This window comes from Oryzias latipes, chromosome 19 (assembly GCF_053564925.1).
Source record: "Oryzias latipes strain Hd-rR chromosome 19, Olatipes_Hd-rR_3.1".
In the NCBI taxonomy this organism is placed as follows: domain Eukaryota; kingdom Metazoa; phylum Chordata; class Actinopteri; order Beloniformes; family Adrianichthyidae; genus Oryzias; species Oryzias latipes.
Window position 1 is genome coordinate 16,175,415 of NC_136255.1, and position 10,014 is coordinate 16,185,428.

General features: G+C 37.2%; 1 protein-coding gene across 1 annotated transcript in view; it reads left to right on the forward strand.

Moving 5' to 3' along the window:
* Nucleotides 1-3,174, forward strand: part of LOC101173419 (poly(ADP-ribose) glycohydrolase) — a 16,729-nt gene extending 13,555 nt beyond the window's left edge. Inside the window, exons 11-12 of the mRNA XM_020712068.3 lie at nt 977-1,105; nt 2,412-3,174. Coding sequence (XP_020567727.2) covers nt 977-1,105; nt 2,412-2,548 — 266 coding nt within the window. The 3' untranslated portion in view covers nt 2,549-3,174. The remainder of the gene's footprint in view (nt 1-976; nt 1,106-2,411) is intronic.
* The last annotated feature ends 6,840 nt before the right edge of the window (nt 3,175-10,014 follow it).

A 10,014-nucleotide genomic window follows, 5' to 3' on the forward strand; every position in this document is an offset into this window, starting at 1 on the left:
TCACATTTAGCAGAAGCTCCACAAGAACTGCATCTACACCCATTTGTCTTCTAAAGATACATTACTTTACTTAAGGAAGGCTACTGTTAGTGGCCTTCCTCCTATTGATTACTTGACAACTATAATATTCTAGTGGAATAGATTTCCAGCTTGAGTTCATCAATTTGTCAGATTTTTCATCTTCTGTGTGTGTGTATTTTGTTGCAGTGCTGCTGAATCCGTTTTTCTTTGCAGGAAGTCACAGGTTTTTTTTATACTTTGCTTCTCCTAACTGCTTTTTTTTTCTGCAATGTGACTCCAAGCCTTTTGTTTATACAAACTGTCTATTATTGGATAACTAATAATTAGCGATAGAGAGGTATGGCTACCTAATAGCCACAATACCCCTCTGTCTGCTTAATGGCGTTCTTCTGGGAAAGAGTCTCATAATTTAGATGCTGTCAGACTGGATCTGCCTTCTGTGACCACACACAGCCACCCGTCTGGGTTTTTGCTTTTTTAATTGCAGCAACTTATTTTCTGAAAGCTGTGTGAAAGCAAAGCTTCTGAAAAGTTTAAATATTCTCCTTTTTTTATATATATATATAATTTGGTTCAGTTCTGCTCATTACCTTAGCAGTAGCTCTAATTAGATAGCAGACATATTTTCAATCTCTCAAATATTTACAGCTCTCCAGTGCCAGTCCTGGCTTTCCTTTGTAACTGATCCAGAGTTCTCTGTGGGGGTGAGACCTATTCCCCTCGTTCTGTACATTTCACTGTGCAGGTTACACAAACTTTAGCCTCTGAATGACTCAAGGTGCTTTTTTTCTTTAAATTTTACTTAATTATAACAAAGAATGTCAATCCGTGGCATAGCAAAGTCAAACGTTTCCTATCAAAGGATTGTTGTTTTGTATTTCTGCACTTAGTGCAGTGAGACATATTGTGTGCCGCTCTCATTGGAGTTCTTTAATGCTCCCTTCTTTCCGTCTAGCTCTCCTCCAGATGCTGGCAGCTGCTGAGGCGGGCCGGGATGTAGCTTATTTCACCTTTGGTGACAATCGACTCATGACAGATGTCAACAACATGCACTCCTTCCTCACCCAGAGGAACATCAGCGTTGGTAAAAGAAACATACACAAGACCCAAAATCCTGTTTTAACATGTTCTTGTGTGTAAATGTGAGATGAAATTTGCAATTCTGAGTATTTCTTTACTCAAATTGCTGTGAAGCAGGATCAGACAAAAAAAGAATTGATTTTGAAAAAGCTTGTCAATGTGACACAGTACCTACAATTGACAGGCTACAAGCTCTCTGCTCTGTTCTGCTCTGATCCATTCTGATGTATCCACTTGGAGACAACTAGATCCATGCACAGTGGGGCAAAAAAGTATTTAGTCAGCCACAAATTGTGCAAGTTCTCCCACTTAAACAGACGAGAGAGGCCTTTTGATCATAGGTATACCTCAACTATCAGAGACAAAGTGAGAAAAGAAATTCAGAAAATCCTATTTTCCTGATTTTTTTTTTTCAAATTATGGTAAAATAATTGCATTACATGTAATAATGCTAGTGTGAATGCTTTCTGCTGAATGTGGTCCCTCAAGATGCTTTGGCAATTTAACAAGTTGCGGTAAGAATCTTCTGAAAATGATTTCATATTTGCTTAACTCCAAATTAGCCCAAATACCCTCAATAGATTCCAAATTAGCCCAAAAAGCTAGCATGTTGCTAAAATATTAGCTTAACGCCAAGATTCCTTTCACAATTAAGCGTATTTGTTTTTTCTTATTATTGCTTTTCAAATAAAAGCTAAAGCAAGGGAGCGTTTAAACGAATGGATGACTGGAAGTTTGGGCGGGCTTTCTCCCCACCAACGGTCCCACCCACAACTCAAGCAAATTTATGATGAACTGCTGTCGCTCTGCAGAAACTATTTCCTAGAAAACGACACAGATTTTTCGATTTTGTTTAAAAGCGGCATGATCATTATTAAAATCCCATTAGGAACGCTTTTAAAATAGATCAAAAGATTATTGGATTGGAACTTTAGGAAAATGTATTTTTATGCATTTCCTTTAGAGTTTTTTATTTGATAAAATAGTTCCATAAAACAATGATGTAGCTCATTCATTCATTCATTCATCTTCTTTACCGTTTATTCCCTTTCGGGGTCATGGGGTTGCCGGAGCCTATCCCGGCCACTTGGGCGTAGGCAAGGGATACCCTGGACTGGTCGCCAGTCTGTCGCAGGGTAGAATATCCTCAATCACACATCCATTCACTCTCACACTCACACCTATGGACAATTTAGAGTTGCCAATTAACCTATGAAGCATGTTTTTGGACGGTGGAAGGAAGCCGGAGATCCCGGAGAAAACCCACGCATGATGTAGCTAAGCTTATAAAATCTTCGTGTTTGTCACAGGGGAAGTGTTTGACCTGCTGGGGCAGTACTACAGCTCGGTGTGTAAAAGCTGCCTGATTCGGCGCCCCAGCGTCAGCCTCTACGACTTCATCTACCAGCAGGTTGGCTGCTCGCCGGCGTCTGATGACTCCAGCTAGGTTATACCAGACAACATGTTCTGATGGGTATCCATTAAGTCCTTGCAGCTGTAGAGTCATCACTCCTCCAGGAATGAAAACATCCTTATAACTGCCTTAAGGTGAATTTCTGAATATGTTTTTATGTATTTAGCTGTAAGAATGATAAAATGTGGCTTTAATCACTGAGTACGAACAATTCAATACTCTTTAAAAACAAACACCGGAACTGCCTAAGTAGATAAAGTGACCTTCCTTGTGTTTAGTTTGCTGAATTAGTAATATGGTTTTAGAATGCCTGTCCTCATAATGCAGCTATGATATGAAAAGTGAAGGAAATACGGATAAAGTCTTCTTAGTTTGTCGTTTTTCTTTTTTCTTTTCTCAACCAAGTCAATGAAGTCAATGTAAATTATGTAGATGGAAAAAAAAAAAGGGCAAAAAAAATCTCAAAAGCCCATTTTGTTTAAAAAGCAACATAAATTGTCGTGAAATAACTTCTTATCTTGTACATTGCTTTTGTTAGGATTATAGTTGGTGTTTGTGATTTGCATGAAAACATTTTTTTGTGTGAACCATTCTCATTTCTTTGATTTCTTTGATTTTTCTTTCCCTTTATAATAAATTAAGATTAAATTTTTAGTTCACGTAGTCTACTATTTTTATTTGGCCAATAACTTGGATGAAACTGCTTTTATTTCCCATGAATGTTGCAGACGGAATGGGTTTCTCTGCTGCATTTTAATTTCTCTTTGTCAGCTATTGCTTCACTCTTTCACTAGCAGTTTAATAAGGTCACACCCTTCATATCAACTGTAAAGGACACCTCGTTAGAGATTGGATCGCAGAACATCCTTTTAGGAAGTGAAGTTTGAAATGTGATTTCTATGATTCAACTTTTTTGGGGGGTCATCAAAAGCCAGTTTTACCTGTAATATTTGTTTATATGGTAGTGATAGAAAAAAAACTCTGGCTCATTTTTGTTATTTATGGTAATTATAGTGAATATTTTATATTCATGAGCTACAAAAATAATATCTAGGATCTCCAGTTACAAAAAAAGTAATCTAATGATCCTATTGGTTAAAAGACCAATTGTTTTCTGGACTGAATGTGCTTGTTGTAGAGTGTGGAGCTGTTTGTCTTCTCTGTATCAGGGCCTGATGAAAGGAGTCTCTTTGTTGCTTGCTGAGTTCAAAATAAACCTTTGGTGGCATCTCTCCGAAGGGGATCCACCACAGACACACAGGAGGATCCCACTGAACTGATCCCTCCACAGGGGGCGTCATGGGGGTTTTTGACCTTTAGGTGACTGTCTGCCATAAAATCAAGAAGATGCAGTCACTTGTTTTCAGACATGAACTTCATTTACAAGTTGAATAATTGGTTTTATAAGGTTTGATCTGCCATTAACATGTTTGTGTGTTTATAATAGTAAAGAGACATTATCTCCAGCTTTGAGGATTTTTGGAGTGTTTCTCAGCACAATCTCCAAACTCCAGTGCCTCCACCTTTAACAAACGCTTGATTGATACTGTGTTCGTGCTTAAATATGAAAAATTCAGTCTTTCATAAAAACAAAAAAATATCTGACAGCACAAAGGGACAAACACTTAAAAAAAACTCTGAAAAAATACAACTGTTCACAAAATAAAGGTAAAAAACTAACTTTCATGAGTTACACATTTTTATTATTTCAATTGGAGATGAACTGAGTATTACTGTTAAATTTATCATAATTTGGGGCTAATTACATATAAGGGTGACTAACTTTGGAAACCGTGTTCACCTTGTAATGTTTCTGTGCAGGAAAGCAGTTTTAAAGACGGTGATCAAAATCTATGTGCCAAAACAATAACGGAAAAGAAACTGATGATGTGGCAAATTGCACGTAGAAAATCACTTTGATGCAACACTGTGATAAATCACTACAAGTCATATGCTTAAAGCATGATAAATCAGTTATGCTATTGAACTTGATCACTTAAGACTTATAGCAACCACTTTTTTTTAGATGTAGCACAAGCTCTTGGGTTTTGGTGGAATTCCTGAGGAGATGTGTTTTTTTGGGCAAAGATCTTTTATGTTCAGGTCTTTGAGGATCCTCGCTTTTGCAATGAAGATGAGCTAAACACAAAAAAACACTAAGGTCGTATAGAGTTTGAAAATGGCTTTACAATTAATCACTTAATCCAAGTGAATTTCGTCCCTTGGCTGAAGATTCCTGCAGTGTTGAATCATGGGTACAAATTAGACGTATTATCACTCATTGATTAAATATTGATATGTTTACTGAAACCCAAGGGGCGGTGGCCTTTTTGGGCACTCACGCCCATTTGTCAACACTTTTAAGTGGTTCTTGGTTTTATTTAGGTTTTTTTTTTCTGATTTTCCTGTAATCGAAGTAACTGACTTGTTAAAATAAACTTGCAGCATGTCTGGTCTTTGGGGACAAGACTGATCTACAAATTATTTTCATCTTAAAACATTATTTATGCGATGTAAACACTATTTATATTAGAAGAGATGCTTGATGCCAAAATGGCATTTTATACGAGATCAAATTGAAAAACAGGCTAATCTAGATCTAAAAAGATACATTTCAATGACCAGTCATCAGCAAACCTAATGTTTTTATAGGATTCTCTCAAGGTGACTAAAATATCGCGAACAGATCTTTGCAGAAGACATGCTTAAAGTTTAAAATTACATTTTCCTAATCAGAGTGTTTTACACTGAGGTGATTAGGCTCCTGGCCAACTCCCATTAATCTGTAAACTGATATCCTCAAAGAGACTTATTAAAAGATGTTCTGGCAAAAACTCGACCACAGGTGCATCTTGTAGCAGCTGCTTTGTTGGAGCGTGATTCAGTTGAGTTGGATTTCCTTTCACGATCAAACTTATTTGTGTTTTCTTATGATTGCTTTTAAAATAAAAACTAAAATTCTTGTTCTTCTAGCTGCTTTTTAATTTAAACCTTTGGAGGAGACCTCTTATTCTGCTTTTTAGACGGGATGTTTGCCCAATTAAAATCTTAACATTTTTTCGCATTTCTATTTGGTTAAATGAAATTGTGATCCATAGATATACTTTGAACTTATGACATGTTTTATTAAGTTCTTTGTGTCCAGTGCACTTTTTAGGCGACTGTTGTGAATTTTTTTTTTAATCCTCCAGCTCCACCCATGCTGAGACGGTTCCTCCACCAAAGGCGGTTCCTTTCCTTTACTAGAAACCTGCTTGCCTTGTGTTTTGTTTGGGTTGAAAAGCCTGCAGTCAAAATTAGTTTTTGTGAACAGACCGTGCTAAAAGGATGAGAAGGCAGCGTATAAATCTGTGACCAAAGCAATTATTCATTAATGGCAGCTCTCTGTGGCCAGTTTAGCTCAAATGTTTCCTCTGTGATTGATCCAAAAGAAAAATCCATTTTACGTGAAATCTGTGGCTTTTAACCAAACTGACTGCCTCGCTCTGTAAGGTCAAGGATTGAGAGAGTGAAGTTATTTCTGCTTCCAGTGTTATTAAATTGCCTATCTATCACGAGGGCCTTGTGTGATTGATACCGTCTCAGCTGGAATGAAGGATGAAGGAAGACTGTCTCGGACCGCATGCATCAGTACTAGTGTATCGAAGATACACTGATTTGGAAAAAAAAACAAAAGTTTCAGCACCCATGTGGTCATTTTCATGAAAATGTGTTTGATCTTGCAAAATACTTTAGCTTGCCATTTACGGTTAGTCATTTTTTTATGATCACACAACTGTTTGCTCCCTTCAAATGACAATTATAGGTCAATATTCTCAAATACCAAAGCCCCATCAGAACATTTGTCCAAAAAATATTGTTTGTAAAGAGTACAGACCATCCATTCATTTTCCAAACCCACTGAAAGTCCTTTGAGGTCATGGGATTGCTAGAGCCTATCCCAGCTACTGTTTGACAAAGGTTGGGGAACCTCTGGAAAAGTTGCCAGTCTGGTGCAGGGCCACACTAACAATCACACCTAGGGACAATGTAGAATAATCAATTAACCGATGAAGGATGTTTTTGGACTGTGGGAGGAAACCGGAGTGTCTGGAGAAAACCCACGCTTGCACAGGGAAAACATACAAACTACACACAGAAAAGAACAAACCGGGATTCAAAGCAGAGCCTTCTCGCCACAAGAAGAGAGTACTAACCACCACATCACAATGCAACCTAAAGGAACAGACATGCGCCTCTTTTTTTCTACCTGTTTTATGAAACATTTTTGGATTTCTTCTGCACTTGAATCCATTTTCTTTGAAGTGTTATAATAATGAAAATGATGAATTTGAATTAGCTGCTCTTTTCCAGACACTCAAAGTACTTACAATGTATGTCCATTATTCATTCACTCCTCATTCATACTTGGTGATGGTAACTACTGTTGTAGCCACAGCTGCCCTGGGGCAGACTGACAGAGGCGTGGCTCCCAGTTCACGCCGATGGCCCCTCTGACCGTCACCGGGACATTGATACGCATCCACACACTAGTGGAGCCACACTGGAGTGCAGGGAGGGTGAAGTGTCTTACCTAAGGACATAAACAACAGATTGGTAAGACAATCTCCTGAAACAAGAATCCTGGAGTAAAAATGCACTGCAAAGACAGCTGTCTTGTCTGTCACAGGTGTTTGATCTCATAGTGCAACTTAATATGGATAAACTGCCTAATATGGTTCCCCAACTCTGCGCAATCATCAATCAGCAGCTCAGACCCTCCCTTTGTGCCTGATGACTCTAGCAAACTTCTGTTAAACATTACTGATAGGTATCCATTTGGATGAGTCCTCGCCACTTTTGACATGACAATATTCTCATTCTGCCTTTAGAAATATGTTTTCAATCGATTTCTTTAAATAAGTACCAACTCAGACCATTAAATCTTGATGTAAATGTTTTTGATCTTGCAAAATATGGCCTATTTTTCGGGGGTAATGAAAGTTTTTGATTATCATTAAGGTGATTGTCCTGCTTTTATGACTATCGACATCATAAACACCAAAGGAACCATGATTAGGGCCTTTCTGAGAGTTTGAATTGATATGTGGCACATGACACTGAGGTCTTCATAACTTGTTGGTTATTTGTTCGTTTTTCCTTTTTTTGAGGTTGTTTCTCTGTTTCTGTACATTTTATTGATTGAACCACGAGGACCTACAAACTTAACTATATAAAACTGGAAATATAAAATTGACAAAAACTCATACATTTTTAAAAATGCCTATCACTTGTCTTTAAATATTGCTAAAAATGTGAAAATTAGATACTAAGTAATTCTGTCAACAAGACATTGATAGATATTAGTGAGTTGTATGCAGAGGCAATCCTGGCCTGAGCAGAGACATTTTCAGAGTTTTCTGAGTTAAGTCTATAGCCCTTTCAGCAACATTTCTTTCAGATGCTGGTTTTCAGTCAAAGTTTGAGACTTGTCATATTCAGGGACTCCCTGAGGGCAATCCATAAGCACAATATCTTCAGTAGAAATGTTTTTTTAGAAGTAAACATTTAAAAAAGCCCTTAGAAAGTATTTTTTTTTAAATCAAAGAAAACATTTAGAGTATTTTTAAAGCCCATTGTTGGGTGAAAGCTTTTTGTATTTTTGAGTTGACGTAGCTTTACATGCCATGTACAAATACATCTATTAACAAGCGCAGCTTTAAAAGGCACACATCAGCTCTGTGAGTCATACAACACATGCATTATTGGAGTCCCACAACATGGAGTCAAACTTTAATAGGCAGTCTTTGCCATTTTCTCTGCAGATAATTTCAGCCATCTGTCACTTTGAAAATATTTAATATAGATGCATAAATCTAAGAGAGGTTTAAAGCCAAGGATATAAAGAAATAAAAAACAAGTACTATTATCAAGAAACATTTGTTTTTTTTACAACTACAGGACAACTAAAATATAAAAAGTCCATTTATGCAACTTACGATCACATAAAAAAACTCTTATTTTCATGTTGAATATGTAAAGAGGCGTGTGTGCAAGATTGAACCTCTATGCAAACTGCATAATCTACATTTAGAGTGTAATGTTTGAGCTTTATTGCACCCAACTTGGCATTGAAAGATTTGCCTTGTTCAACACAATATTTGCCTTTGAAGAAAGAAAATCTTTTCTCAGTACTTTTGCAAAAACTAGTCCAAAAAAGTGCATCCGCTTCATTAATTTTAAAGAATGATCACTGATTTGGATTTACTTTATAACAGAACTCATAAATGCTAGTGTTCATTCTCGTGCATCACAGCCAAAATGGTTGATTTTTCCGAGTTAATCTGCTTAGTTTGTCTATCTTAGACATTTAATTGCACACTTGTTGCATCTCTCCCAAAGGATGTGTGCAAATCCATCTGTTCCACGTCAGTCCACAGCCAGAGATACTCTTGAAAAGAGTCAAGTTTGTTGTTTTCTTAAGATGGAATTTAAACTGCTGCGAAAAGTTTAAATATGTAAGGCATCTTTAAATTTTTTTGAGGGAAATTTAATTTAAAAAAAGAATCTTTTAAAACTCCTAGAAGAGCTAATGTATGCATGGATCTTGTTGCCTCACCAAACAGATGTCTCCATCTGAGACAGATGTTTCCCAAACATTTCAAAGAAGGCATTTTATTGCTTGCTGGCCTTGATCATTTTCCGGATGTGATTAGGATTCGACACATGGTATCAGTGGTTAAGAAGGTGAAAAATCACCTGTTCATGTGTTGCAGTAGCTTCACTTTTTTTTTTGGAAAAGTCTTTAAAAATATGAAGTTAGACAACTGTTAGAGGACGATAATAATCTCCTGCTTCTTGCGTGTCACATTTCTTTTTGGAACCACAACTTATTTGTCCCCACAGTTTAAACTTCTTGTCCACATGTGACATATGTGAAGGCTCTTTGACAGGTAAGTGTGGTACAGGGCAATCTGAGGGATCTTTCACATGTTGGCTGTATGATTGTGTGAGTGTTTCTGGAGGGGAGGGGGCTGTCTCCATGTCTGTTCAGGGCTTTTCACTGCAGCGTCTGCAGAAGAGACCTCCGGGTTCTGCCGTGCGCTGGGCTTGTCTAAGAGCTGTCGCTGCTGGGGTGGCAGCACAGAATGGATGTCTTGGATGTTGAGAAGGTAAAGGAAAATAAATTAGTCTATCTTTAGAGAGATCTTTCAATGATTTTGCATTATTTCACTAAAGGTTTCCAAAAGTATTTCAATCAGTTCTTCATTAGATTTTTTTTTTATTTTTTATTTTATTTTTTTTTATTTCTAACTTGTTCTGTCCAACAGCTGAGCAAACAGATTAGAGCTGAAGGCTTTTTGTGTTGGACAGGTTTTACTATCACAAAAAGAGGTTATATAGCTTCAAGAAACTAGAGTGTAGATTTGTATAAACCCCTTTTTGTCTTATTATTTTTTATTTATTTGTTACATTTAGTGTGTGTGGGGAGGGAGAGGGGAAGAATGTGAGGGGAGGGT